Source organism: Dreissena polymorpha, chromosome 13 (assembly GCF_020536995.1).
Source record: "Dreissena polymorpha isolate Duluth1 chromosome 13, UMN_Dpol_1.0, whole genome shotgun sequence".
NCBI classification, from domain to species: Eukaryota; Metazoa; Mollusca; class Bivalvia; order Myida; family Dreissenidae; genus Dreissena; species Dreissena polymorpha.
Genome location: NC_068367.1, coordinates 54,774,743 through 54,789,691, shown reverse-complemented (window position 1 = coordinate 54,789,691; position 14,949 = coordinate 54,774,743). Strand labels below are relative to the sequence as shown.

The following is a 14,949-nucleotide window of genomic DNA, read 5'->3' as shown; positions in this document are numbered from 1 at the left end:
AAGTACACTTTTTCACAAATTGTAGTCAAGCTTTGAGATCATGAGATAAGCATCAAAGCATCTTAGAATGTTAAATGGGATGACTGAATACAACTTAAAGTTTCTGGACGGACTGACGGACGGACGGACAGTTCAAATGCTATATGCCACCCTACACAGGGCATACAAATGTTCTGACCAAGTTTTATGAAGATTGGACTATAAATGTGAAAACCGTAACCATTTTCGAACTCATCCAAGATATCATTGGGACGAATCTTCTGACCAAGTTTCATGAAGATCGGACATTAAATATGGCCTCTAGATTGTTAACAAGGTTTTACTATAGCCGTATATAGCCATATTAGGAAAAATGCCCCGCCCCCCTGGTGCCCATGTTTTTAAACCAACCGGAGCAATTTTAAAACTCTTCCAAGACATAATTGGGACAAATCTTCTAACTAAGTTTCATGATGATCGGACAATAAATTCTAGAGTGTTAACTAGGTTTTACTACAGCCATATAAGGAAAAATACCCCGCCCCAGGGTCGGCCATGTTTTTCAACCAACCAGAACCAATTTCGAACACATCCAAGATTAAATGGCATAAATCTTCTGACCGAATTTCATGAAGATCCGGACAATAAATGTGGCCTTTAGTGTATTAACAAGGCAAATGTTGAGGGCGCACGTCTCGCGAAGGACAAAAGGCGATCACAAAAGCTCACCATGAGCTCATTGTGCGCTAAAATTATATATAGAGAGACTCGCATAATTATGGCCATCAATTTTATTTTTCGTCCTTTGAGTAAGAATAAACATATATGGAAAGAAAAGATAATGCAAACGCAATTTTACAGAGTAGATAAAATGATAACATACAAATAGATGTAACAGTTTATGCCTTTGCAGAAGAAAATGATTTCAATATGAACAATCAAACATATCCTTCAATTATGCAAATTGAATATTACAAAGTAAGGCAGACTGGTTTACAACTCTATTGCAACAATAACATATATCTTATTACCTTATTACATTATCTTGTACCTAAAGTTGAAAAAAAAATCTTATTCAAAAGTATGTACATTACATAATTGAAACAAATTCATATACATGGAAATCCCTTTTTAAGGTAATTATGCAAAAATAGAAATGACTAGAAACCTTCAACTCTTTATTTTTGACATAAGAAACTGGATGTCATTAAATGGGAGAACTCATGAAAACTGGGCATAATGCATGTACGTAAAGTGTCGTCCCAGATTAGCCTGTGCAATCTGTACAGGTTAATCAGGGACGACACTTTCCTCCTAAACTAGATATTTGCTAAGAAGAAACTTTCTTTAAACAGAAAATATCATAATAACGGAAAATGTCGTCCCTAATAAGCCTGTGCAGACTGCACAGGCTAATCTGGGACAACACTTAACGCACATGCATTATGCCATTATTTCTCAGAACGCGACTCACATAAATGGCTCAATTTCCAGTGATGCTATAAAGCGTTAAACCCCAAAACAAACAAATACAAATTCTAAATGTATCTTTCAGAGAGGAACAGTTCTACTAGATAACTAATCGAATAAAACTACCTGACATTTTAATTATTATTAATTGCGTAATTGTTTATTTTGGCTCTCTTTGGAAACATTTAAAAGCATGAAATACAAATACTTTCTATCACAGGCAGAAACACAAGTGTACAAATGTGATTTAAAATTCCTGGTAAATAATATATTATAATATTTATAAATTATACAAGTTAAAATCGTCATAGTTGAAAGCTTTACCAATGAAGAAAATGAAAAAAATATAAGAAAATGACAAAGCGTTATTTCAAACATCAACAACAAGAGCTTGAGGCAAACATCGGGAAAGAAGCATGAAATGAACTTCTACCAAATTGCTACCAAAAAAGATTGTCAATAAAATCTGGTAAAACAACCACCATCAAGACTGAATATTTAAAACAATATCACATATCGTTTGTGAAAAACAATATCTTGAATATATAACAATGTGGTAATTTTATATTACATTTGGCTACGATAGCAAAACACCAAAAATAAAATATGTACAAAAGGACAATCATGGTGTACAACAATTGTAAAAAAAAATTAAATTATCCAATTTTTTTATATTTTACGATCTTGTTTTCACTTAGAGACCTTAGTTTAAACTTGGCCTAAGTGTGTTTAAGAAAGACATTCAGACTATGTTAAGGGTGTTTATGAGATTTTTGTAAGCTTGAACCTGATGACTTAGTTATGACCCCACATGATCCAGATTCAAACAGGACCATAGTTCTGGGGATATATATTGACAAGATAAACATTGCAAAAAACAGTCATCCAGATTGAGTCATATATGTGGCATCCAGAGTAGCACCAAAGTTTTTCTACGATATGACCTCTTGACCTAGATTTTGATACCTCTTGACACAGATTAAAAGTTGGCTTTGATATAGTCAAGATAAACATTTTGACCAAGTCTCATCAATATTGAGTCATAAATGTTGCTTCTAGAATCATGACCAGGTCTTTACAAGATTTTATTGATTCATTTAGATTTTGACCTTTTTGGACCCAGATTGACCTTGACCTAGGTAATTATTCTCAGATGAGACATTCTGACCACTTTATTAGAAGATTTACGATTTGCGATGGTTGATACAGATTCAAACCTGACCAAGGTACCGGGATATATATTGTCGAGATAAACATTCTGGGTAAGTTTCATAAGGATTCAGTCATATATGTGACCTCTAGAGTGGTAACAAGGTTTTCTTTAGAAATGACATGATAACATAGTTTTTTCCCCACTTAACTTAGATCCAAACTTTGAGTAGATTATATTGAGATAACATTCTGATAATGTTTGATCAAGATTTACACAAAAATATGGTATCTAAAATGGTAAAAAGCTTTAAATTTAAACACACTTCCCTGGTCACTTACAGACCACAATCACTCACCTTGAGCACTTTTTGCTGAGGTGAACTTAAAACAATGTCACATATCGTACAAAACTCTCTAGTGACGCTTTCATAAAGTATACTGTGGCAATTTAGACTGCATCTGGCGCGTGATGATGACAAAAGTTCCGTAGCATGCAACAGTGACATGGAAAATTAGCCCAAAGATGCTTCGATGCTCATAAAGGTACAGCTGACACACACATATACTTCCTAGCGTTGCACACGCCAGGGCCTTTCGTCTCTTGTGCGGGTAGCATATAAGATACGACTGAAATGAATTTGTCCGTATATTTTATTCTCGTGTTTCTTGTTGCTTTTGTTTGGATTCATTTTAACGGGTAGCACATTTTATTATGGTGTTATTTGGTGCTTTTGTTTGGATTCGTTTTAGCGAGAAGCTAATTGAATTATGGGGTTTCTAGCTGCATTTTTTTATTCTTTCGGTGTCTGTTGCTACGGATATTGAACATTAAAAGTACAATTTTACGAACAGTGGGAGAAAATGTTGTTCAAAGACAAGCCATACTTAAAGACAATCTACATGTATACATATGTAATGTTAACTATTATTTAAATATGTTACTTCTTCAGACTTTACTTTTTTCAAAAAGAATTGCAATGATAACTGTACACAAATTTTCAATGATACAGAATTATGCTGACTTGAAACTTACAACCATTGGAAAAGGAAAGTAGTTTAAACATTACCTGATATAATGACAAGAAACAGCAAACGAAAAATGTGGCCCCTGTTTGGTAATGTTCCGTATCAAATTCCTGTTAATTAAAAGATATAATATATTTAATACTAAGAAAGGCAAAAATGTCTCCATTCACAAAGCATAATATAAATTCCAAATAATTCCCCCCAAAATATCAGGCATAACTTAAACAAGGACAATTTCATTTTGACTGCAATCTGTATTTAACGCTTTACCACTCAGAAACGCACTTTGACACATTTGAAGTTCTTTAGAAAATCAAATTAAATTAAAATTCTTTCTTAATACATTCAAGTGTTAAAGGCTTCATTTCCAACCCTAAGATACTGATGAGCAGCAAACAGCATAAAACCTGAACAGACTGTGAGCTACTCGCAGGCTGTTCTGGTTTTATGCTGTTTGCACATAGACATTTTCACCTTGCCTCTGAATGGGACCGGGTTAAGTCAACAGATAAGAAGCCAGGAATTTTGATTCATAAGTTTTTTTTTTAATTGTCCAAATGTACAGAATAGTTGACACTATTAGCTTAACTTATATGGACTAACATGCACAGCAACTTGAGACTTTTAACAAGATTATAACATTGTTTAGTTTGCAAGATAAATATATGCTATAAGCGCAAATATATGTGTATTTCTTAATGAGCAGTGACTTGAGAATGTATGGAAGCAAAGGAAATGGTGAAGAATAAATAATTTATCATATAAAAATATAAATAAACATCCAACAATATAAGTGTTTTTTTCAACAACTCATACTAGACCTGCAAGTTAACAGGACGCATTCAAGGCAAAGATTTATACTAGGGAAGGCAAAATTATTTGAATATTCCATTGAATAGTCAGTATCCGAATAACAGAATTGGCATTTGAATATTCGCAAGTTTACTGTTATAAACGCATTTGTCCTATTATTTATTTACCTGCAAGCCGCTTTCAAATTGCCAACCAAAATCAATTGGGATAAACATGTTTGATGTGATGGTCTTCGTGTGAAACTGATAGCGTGGATCAGCATCGATTGTGCAATTGCAATATACACGCTCAAAAAATCAACTATTGTTTGTCAATTAGGTGCCAATTAAGGCCTCAAATTAAAGCAGCTGTTCTGTTTTTAAAATGACTGGCGAATAATCCTCTATGATCACAGTTTAAACAGACATTACAATGTGTGAATTACTCAAATTTGACAAATGATATACATGTGCGATTGAACAAAAAATACTTATTCAAAAGATAATTTTTCGTTAAAAACAATACGGAGCGATTGTTTAACGCTGTGATAAAGGATTAAATTTAAATTCTGAGAATCACTGAAAGGCTTTGTGATGTATTTTCCATGACTTATTCAAATGTTCCTTTTCATAAACTTTTATAAATGTTATCCTCATTATACAATTTCAAATGAAAATAACATTCTATGACAAATTGTTTGTATTTGTGCTCGATTTCATGATCGGCCATAGTACTAGCCGACAGTATTAAGTCAGTAATAGGATAATTTGATAGCAAAATTAACAAACACAAGAACCTTGTAAGTAATAAGCAAACGTTTATAACTTACAAAGCACAGAAATTTAAACATTCCAACCGTTATATGCGAATATTCAATTGAATGGATTTGCAAATATTCGAGTACTGTTATAGGTATTCGATGCCATCCATAATTTATACATTAAAAATTGTTTTTCATTCTTTCTTCAATAAAAACCTGATCTGTTAGTTGAAAAGATGCAATAGTTTGCATTATAAAGAATTCATAGACATAGTCATTCATTTCATACTTTCTTAATGTACGAGTAATGGTGCTTTATCTATAAGTTCAAAGGATGCAAAAGTTCACGTAAGAATTTAAAGACCATTCTTGTTTGTTCTCTTTTAATCTACATTTTTATTCTTGACCTAGCAACCAAGTTGACTAGACACAGCAGTTAAACTTTACAACCAGATTTGCACTTAATTAATCCACATGTTACAACTAATGCATAATCTATTTTAGTGTAAATGACACAAAAGTTAACACAAACATTTATTGACTGTTTTTGTTCTCTTTTAATGTGCATTAAATGCCTGACCTATACATTGACTAGACACAACTGTTAAACATAACAAAATAATTTCCACAGACTATCCTTTCCATAATAACTTATTTTCTTTATATTTTGCAGAATGTGCTTTTTGGATTGGGAAAATTGCGCAATAATCTATGAGATTGGATATAAGTGCATGTTTAACTGCGTTTTTAAATTTTTATTGTAAAGTGCTGCATAAATATATTGCTGTATAAAAATAAACTCAGTAAACTAATATAGAATTTATTGGAACAGTTTGGCATCTTTTTTGGGAAATTTAAGTCACATTTTTTAAGAATAAATGTTACTTTCTTCCATTCAGAAACAGCCTGTAAGAGGTTGTAATTTTGGGCAAAATAATACATTGATAGTATCATAGTAATACCTGGCCAATGTGAGCATGAGTGTCGTTGATGATGTGGACCGCTCTGGTGAAGTTCAACAGGGCGCAGAAACAGCTCAATGAAAGGGAGACAATCCCGACAAAGTGCAAAGGGAGGTAACGCATGAATGGCGAGGCTGAAAGAGTAAGGGTTTTTATTATTACCTGACATAGTATGCATTCGCATACTGTCAAAATGTTTTTATATTTCCTATGTTTAAACAACATTCCTGCAAAATGGTATCTGCATTGTTAAGACTATATATTGAAAAGTGTTGACTTATAAAGACTAGTAAAGATAAATTCAAGGTTTTACCATAGCCATATAGGGAAAAATGCCCCGCCCCCTTGGTGGCCATGTTTTTTAACCTACTGGAACCATTTTTGACTCGTCCAAGATATTATTGGCACATATCTTCAGACCAAATTTTATAAAGATCGGACAATAAATGTGAACTTTAGCATGTTAACAAGGCATATGTTGATGCCGCAAGACACACATGACAGTCAAAAGGCGGTCAAAAAAGCTAACCATGAGCACATTGTGCTCAGGTGAGCTAAAAATGCATTTCAGTTAGACGCTGCATATGAGAAAATTACATTGTTGTTTTGTTCTTGAGTATCTACCAAATAGACAGACAACATGGAATTCATTTACAACATCTTATCATTCAAATGTCCAGTAGTGTGACCTTAAGGAAAATTTACCCACATGTTTATTTCTGACAGACAAACACTTGGCAATCATAAATGCCCGCCAAAGCAGTCCCACTTAGTGTGTGTGGGTGTGAGGGGGAGACAGGAAATACCGGTGACTTACCTGCCGTTGTCGTGACCTTCTCATTATTTGACCTCTGCCCATAACCTGGTCTTAGCTCTTCATCACACAGAACGTATGGAGGTCGCAGACGCAATTCCTCACTGAGTACCTGTAGATTCACTTTTGTATTTAATGACCGTGGGTTGTTATATCTGTGTTTGAGTCTCTGCAGAGGAATATCTGAAATATTTTAATACTGAAGTAAGTAATAATACTGGACAATTTCACATTTTAAAACGTGAGCAACATGCAATTTCAACTTTGTTTTAAAACCTGATTAAGTACTGGTATTATACAATGGTAAACAAGTTTGGTCTTTCAAAACCTGATGGTTTACATTGTACATGTACCAAATTTACAAAAAGACTGGAAAATACCTTTTCAGGGGAATAGCAGTGTCATTGTTTAACAAAAAATGAGAATGTCCAACTACATTTTACCATCAGAAATCACCACTATGGGTCTATAGCTATTCTAGAGAGAAAAAAGTCTATTGCCCATAATTTGCCAAAAATCCATGGACTAAAACGAATTTCACATTTAAGCTAAAGGTAATGTAGGTCCACTCACATACCAAAAATCTGCTCAATATCTGAAAGCGTAGCATAAACAAGAGCACCGCCTTGCGGGTGCAGACCGCTCATCTATTTTCTTTTTAAAGGTGAAGGGACTCTCATTTTCAATCACAAAGGAGGGAGGGGTGGAGTGAAGAGGGGTGTATAGTGGGGGGGGGGCGTGGACATTTATTACATTATCTTCCAAAAATGCGAAAAAAAAAAAATTAATTTCGGGGGGGGGGGGGGGGGGGGGGGGGGGGGGAAAGGATTCTTGGGTGCAATGGTTGGACGGTATTTCAAACATAAAATAATAAAAATATAAAATAAATATTTGTGTTTTTTAACCGTTTCAAAAAAAAAATTGCGGGTGTGTGGTGGGGGGGAGGTATAGTGTGAGGGTTGTGGTGGTCATTTGTGAGATGATCTTAAAAAAAAAAAAATAATTAGGGGGGGGGGGGGAATTCGGGGGAGGGGGGGGGGAAGGGGGAGTGGGAGGGTATTCTTGGGTGCGATGGTTGGACGGTATTTCAAACATAAAATAATAAAAATAAATATTTGTGTTTTAAACCGTTTAAAAAAAAATTGGGGGGGGGGGGTGGGGTATAGTATAGTGTGAGGGTGTGGTGGTCATTTGTGAGATGATCTTAAAAAAAATAAAAAAATAATAATTAGGGGGGGGGGGGAATTCGGGGAGGGGGGAGGGGGGGGGGGGGCTATTCTTGGGTGCGATGGTTGGACGGTATTTCAAACATAAAATAATAAAAATAAATATTTGTGTTTTTTAACCCTTTCAAAAAAAATAAATTTGGGGGTGGGTGGAGTGAGGGGGGGGGTATAGTATAGTGTGAGGGTGTGGTGGTCATTTGTGAGATGATCTTAAAAATAAAAATAAAATAAAAAAAAAAAAAAATAGGGGGGGGATTCGCAGGGGGGGGGGGGGGGGGGGGGTAAAGTATAGTGTGAGGGTGTGGTGGTCATTTGTGAGATGATCTTAAAAAAAAATAAAAAAATAATAATTAGGGGGGGGGGGGGGGAATTCGGGGAGGGGGGGGGGGGCTATTCTTGGGTGCGATTGTAGGACGGTATTTCAAACATAAAATAATAAAAATAAATATTTGTGTTTTTTAACCCTTTCAAAAAAAATAAATTTGGGGGTAGGTGGAGTGGGGGGGGGGGGTATAGTATAGTGTGAGGGTTGTGGTGGTCATTTGTGAGATGATCTTAAAAATAAAAAAAAAAATAAAAAAAATTAAAACAAATAGGGGGGGGGGATTCGCAGGGGGGGGGGGGGGTATAGTATAGTGTGAGGGTGTGGTGGTCATTTGTGAGATGATCTTAAAAAAAAAAATAGGGGGGGATTCGGGGGGGGGGGGGGGGGAGGGCACAACGGGGGATGGTTTGGGTGGACTCTATTGTGGTATGTCAGGTAAGAGTAGTTTTGTCAAAGTATCAATCAAATCTAATCATAAATAAAGAAGTTATGGCATTTTTAGCAAAATTTAATAATTTGACCTTGAGAGTCAAGGTCATTCAAAGGTCAAGGTAAAATTCAACTTGCCAGGTACAGTAACCTCATGATAACATGAAAGTATTTGAAGTTTGAAAAAAGCAATAGCCTTGATACTTTAGAAGTAAAGTTTAAAAGTGGATAGAAACACAAAATTTAACCATATATTCAAAGTTACTAAGTCAAAAAAGGGCCATAATTCCGTAAAAATGACAACCAGAGTTATGCAACTTGTCCTTTTACTGTACCCTTATGATAGTTTGCGAGTGTTCCAAGTATGAAAGCAATAGCTTTCATACTGTAGGAATAAAGTGGACCTAAACACAAAACTTAACAAAATTTTAAATTTTCTAAGTATAAAGGGCCCATAATTCTGTCAAAATGCCAGTCAGAGTTACATTACTTTGCCTGCACAGTCCCCTTATGATAGTTAGTAAGTGTTGCAAGTATGAAAGCAATAGCTTTGATATTTAAGGAATAAAATGGACCTAAACACAAAACTTAACCAAAATTTTCATTTTTCTAAGTATAAAAAGGGCACATAATTCTGTCAAAATGCACGCCAGAGTTATCTAACTTTGCCTGCCCAGTCCCCTCATGATAGTAAGTAAGTGTACCAAGTTTGAATGCAATAGCATTGATACTTTCTGAGAAAAGTGGACCTAAACGCAAAACTTAACCGGACGCCGACGCCAAGGTGATGACAATAGCTCATTTAAAAAAAAAAAAATAGATGAGCTAAATACTCCGGAAAATGGTTATATACAGAAAAGTCCAAGGCCCATAATGTTGCCAAAAATCAAGGGACCGGAACGAATTTTCACACTTCATCTGTAAGTCATGTAGGTAGACTAACATACCAAAAATTAGCTCAATATCTGAAAGTTTTGTGGGAAAATGGAATTATACAGCACATTTTTTATTGCATAAGTGTTGTGTTAAAATTATACAACACTGCAAACATAAATGCAAAATACTAATAATGTTATTAGTTCTTCTTATATTCATAAAGAATTGTAATCTATGCTCTTGTTTTCAAGCCTTTTTTACGTTATATTTTGAAAACTGAAAGTATAAACTTGATCGAATAACTATATTTTTGAAGTTGAATAAGTATTTCCTTGAAGTTTTGACAGTAATCCTTTGCATTGATGAAATAGAATCACATATTAAGCCCAGGATAAAAATCAAAAATCTACCAAAATATTTTCTTTTTTTCTGATGCTTTTCACCATTTTAAAACATTAAAAAGGGTAGAAATAAGTCAATATTTTACACTATTATAAAAAGTGATTTATCATTTTAAAATCACTGATATTTTCTTATAAGCCCCACAGAAAATAAATAAAATAATTATATTTAATTAACTTAACTCTTTCATTTGCATAGGTTGGTTTAAGCAGAAACAAGTAAACAGATATTCATATCAACGTCTTGCTGATGTTATTCCATGGTTTTGCAGAAGACGTAATTAATTATTTAATTTAAGCAGCCATGCACTTTTTGTTTCCTTTAGTACTATAAAATAAATCCATGGTAAGTCAACTAAGTTTTTGATTGATATTTATCTACTTCTAAACTGGTAGAGCATTGGTGAGTTTACCAAAGTCAATAAGTGAGTATGGTCTCTGAACAGTCAAGACTTTCTGCTTGTCAAAGAACACGAGGAACTCCTTCTGCAGATCGGTGAGGAACGAGAAGGCGAGCACCTGCGGGTAGGTCACGTCACAAAGCACCAGCAGGGTCAGATCTAGCGCTGTTATGAAACTGAAAGAAAAGAGAAATGTACTTTAAGAATGTCTTAACTGGAATAATAGTACTTATTCTATATATGTACTGTCTTATTTAATTATATTAAAATGTTAACCAACCCATCCGTAAAAAGCACATCTATTCAACAAATTTAAAGATGAAAATTGAAAATTGGATTTAAAGTAAATTTCAGTCAAACAAGTATTCTGTACAATATGTATGCAGAACATATTTTAAGATGTTAGACAGCCATCATTTTAATTCAATTAAATTCTGAAATTCATCCTAGAAAGGTATTTGAAGTAAAAAAATCCCCTCCCCCTTGATGGACCCTTGCCCGATTCCCTCTGCAAAAGCCTTGTTATGTCTTTTATTTCAAGAACCATACAGTATTTTGTGACATTAATATTGCAGTTTAAAGCCCTTGCATATTTTAAACACACTATGATAATATAATTTCCTTATGTTTTTTTTACCAATGCCAAACTATCTAACTCTCAGTACACACAAAAAAACTTAAACACAGTGGCAGCACAGAAACATTTTATGTGTACATTTTAAGAATCTACATATTAATAAATTTGGAATCATTGTATAAAGTGTCTTACACCTCCCCAAGTGGGAACTGGGATACTCTTTGTCTTTGCAAATAGTGTGTATTTTTATTTCCCATGCTTATTTTAAACTTTTCTTCAGCTTGGTAATAGTCCCAATTTTACTAGATTATTTACAATATACATTCTAAATTCAAAAGACTTTGTACGTTGGTTTATGAACTGAAACATTGATTACCGGACATTAAAATCAATATAAAGCAATATATATTAGTTATCATTTACTTTACAAGTTTTGACACAATTAGACAAAAACTCAACTAAAGAAATAAAGAAATCAGTCCCATTAACTTTAAAGAATACATAAGAAGGTTACGCGCAATACTTCTTACTGTATAACATAGGAGCCACAGTACAGACTGCATCTGTCTGGGAAGCGGGCAGATATTCTAGAGAGTAACTTTATTTTTCTTTGGGCATCTTCCAGTCCAGGATGCATGGACACCAGGGGACTGTCTGAGTTGGCCACCAGAGCAAGTCCATCTGTGCTGCGACTCACTATTGCAAAGTGAATCATCTGCAAGCCGGATACTGTAGTTTAAAGCCTGAAATGATTGTGAAATACATCCGGCAGAGCAAAACAAATTTAGAACTACTAAATGTATGCTGTAGTTAATGATTACGATAATCAATTTTATGGCTACATAAGGCTTTATTTCTTTTTTAGAGAATTGCTGTTTTTCACTCATTTTAGAAGTTTGCGACACACATGTTCACAATTTAAAGAATGTTGGGCCTCAAACTTTCACCAGTTTTTAAAGTTCGCTACTTTTTTTTCCATTTTGAACAGTGTGCAACTTGTTTATTTTCACAATTTTGAACATTTCGTAGCTAATTTTTTTTACTAAATGAGGGGGCTAAGGCCGTTTCACAAAGATGGGGGAAAAAAAATGTCATGAAATGAAATAAAAGCAATAAAATTTACAATTACCTAATAATCAACTACACAGCAAGAATCTCTTCATGGATTCAAATAAATTGATAAACTGACCATTTCATTATTAAGTGCTACTTAATAAGTTATTTTTGAATTAAAGAAGTAATTTTTCTCTTCAGTAAAAGGTTTTATTTCAATTTAAAGTCATGTAAGCTTTTAAGGTAGATAATGCCTTGGGGTGAATAAACTCAGATTTTAAAAAGACATGATTGCCTTAATGCATGTATATATTATAACCATTAGCTGTTGCTTTTATTAAATATATATTGCGAAAAATATAAAGCCACCAGCATTTGGGATTTTATGTGCATTTTACACTTATGGTTTTATTTTCCAAAAAAAAAACACACAACTTTCAGCCCTTAAGCTTTTATACTCAATTGAACCGCCATATCATGTTGTAATAATGTAAACGACCAAAGGTCCCTACTGACTAACTGCAGGGCTATAGATAACTTTTGGTGGTATATTGGGTAATCACCCCCTGTTTTCGACAACAATAGGGGTTTTGTAAATTCAATAGTTTTAGCAAAAATGTTCATCCCCTACATTTGAGCTTAATTGGGTTTTTCACCCCGGGTTTTTTAAACTTAATTGGGTAATTTAGGGAACGACATATATACTATAATAAAAATCTACTAAGGTTACTATATTATTTATACAAATTGAATTCAAAAAGGTAACTGTACATAAAAACAAACAATTACTGAATTTCTGATCAAAGTTCATTCATTTGTGCGTTGAATAAGACCAAGTTCGTGAAAATCGCTGCACAATTGATGAAGTAAGTGTTGTTTTTTTTCACAAATAGGGGAATGGTGGCGGGGCCAGTCCAAAGGGGAAAAACGCGTTGTTTTTTAGGAAAAAGGGGAAAATTAAAAATTCACTCTTTTATATGTAATGACATTTATTATATGAACACACATGTATGTATGAATGTAATATTCATTGCTGAATTTCTCTGTCCTTTTTCTTAAATATATATCAATGATTTTTTTAACATTAGTTTCAGACAGTTCAGCCTTCATGCACAGTCTCAGTTTTCCTAGCCATTTTGAGTCTTATTGGTTTTTTTAATCGATAAAATGGCAAATTTGAGCTTTTTTTATCAATAAAATGGACCAAACTGGAATGTTTATATCAACAAATATTGACACAATATAGATACATCAGGTCGTTTCCTGGCCATTTTGGGAAAAATGCAATTCATATGAAAAGTCCACTGCATGATGTGGGAAAAACTAATTTAATATAATTCTATATTATAATTCAAAATCATATTAATTTGTTACATACTTTTGTTTATGAAATTAATTTGAGATATATTTATCATAAGTATTAAGAGAGTACTTTCTAAAAAAAAATATTATTTTTTTAACCTCTGGAGGGGATTATATCTACAAAATTGGGGAAAAATATATACCCTTTTTTAGGGGAATGGGGCCGAATATCGGCCCCGAAATTGCCCTATAAAAAAAACACAGTCACTGTAAGTTATGGCTGTTCAAAGCGATGCACCCTGTTTTCGGATCATTTTGAGAAGAATACCTTGAAAATGACATTGGACAGGTCTTCGGATAATAACAATAATACCCCAAAAGATTGATAACCGCTGGAAAGACTGCCTTCTTTTCTTCATAGGGCGGCATATAATTATAAACCATCCGGTACGTTTTTGTACCAAAATAACCAGTCTAAAAAATACACCAGGTGTTTGTCATAATTGCGTTTCTTAACACAAGGTTTTTTTTATGGGAATTACGTGTTTAAATTTGTATTTGTGTTTTTGTTTGATTTATTTTGAATTTAATTACATTTTTGATTATTTTCATTGCGTAATAACACAAATATGCTTGTTATCTATAGCCCTGTAACTGAGAACACCTTAGTCAATATAAATTGCCGCCATAGAGTCTTTTGATGATTTTTGCTTTGGCAGACTTATTTAGTTATTATGAACGCGAATTATTTCAGCTAAGAACATCTGGACCAAGTTTAGCTTTTAAAATTACAATGGAAAGTACGTAAAGGTTTGTCAATATAAATTGGTAAGTCCAAATGATGCGCCATTAACAAAACTCGATGCACAATTGATAGCGTAACCTTATATTTAGACACGAATTTCCTCAAAACAAACGCATTTGTCCGAAGTTACCCAATGTCCGAACGTTCATCGTTTGAAGATTAACAAAAAAAATGAATACACTCATTAATTGACAACAGATTTATTCCTGAGTAATAAGCGACCATATCGACGTAAAATACCTTAACATAATAAATCGTTCATATGGTTGAATATTCAAGCTGTTGAAGTGTAACTGTCGTCATTGTTGTGGTTGTTGTTTTTGTTGTTTAAATTTACTTCGTTGTCGTCTATAGCATCTGAGTATTTAACGACTCATCTTGACGTTTCAGTCTCAGTACTGTCGGTGTCCAGACACCTCGCCCCATTGCCAACTCACCCAAAAATAAGACAAGTCGCCCCAAATTTATTGGACAACTCGCCCCAACCGAAAAACAACTCGCCCCAATTTATTTTCGAAAAGTTTGCGAGGCTTGTATTTGTACAAATGTGTATTTGATCAGGATTTGGAATATATTTTAATATATTTAATACGGGTTAA

The 14,949-nt window shown here is 33.8% G+C and overlaps 1 protein-coding gene across 1 annotated transcript; it reads right to left on the bottom strand.

Moving 5' to 3' along the window:
• Positions 1-755: 755 nt before the first annotated feature.
• LOC127856436 (vesicle-trafficking protein SEC22a-like) lies at positions 756-14,746 on the bottom strand. Its single transcript, XM_052392643.1, has 7 exons — positions 14,591-14,746; positions 11,721-11,933; positions 10,626-10,789; positions 6,959-7,138; positions 6,142-6,275; positions 3,669-3,737; positions 756-3,228 (listed from the first exon to the last, which is right to left on the bottom strand). Exons 2-7 carry the CDS (start codon positions 11,903-11,905, stop codon positions 3,028-3,030), a joined length of 933 nt encoding a protein of 310 aa, XP_052248603.1. The 5' UTR covers positions 11,906-11,933; positions 14,591-14,746; the 3' UTR covers positions 756-3,027.
• Positions 14,747-14,949: the final 203 nt, after the last annotated feature.

Coding starts and splice junctions, on each gene's coding strand:
- LOC127856436 (XM_052392643.1), bottom strand. CDS start 11,905: ATGATTCACTTTGCAATAGTGAGTCGCAGCACAGATGGACTTGCTCTG. Junction 7,139..10,625: donor ATACTCACTTATTGACTTTG/GTAAACTCACCA, acceptor AAAATATTTCAG/ATATTCCTCTGCAGAGACTC. Junction 3,738..6,141: donor CTCATGCTCACATTGGCCAG/GTATTACTATGA, acceptor TTTAATTAACAG/GAATTTGATACGGAACATTA.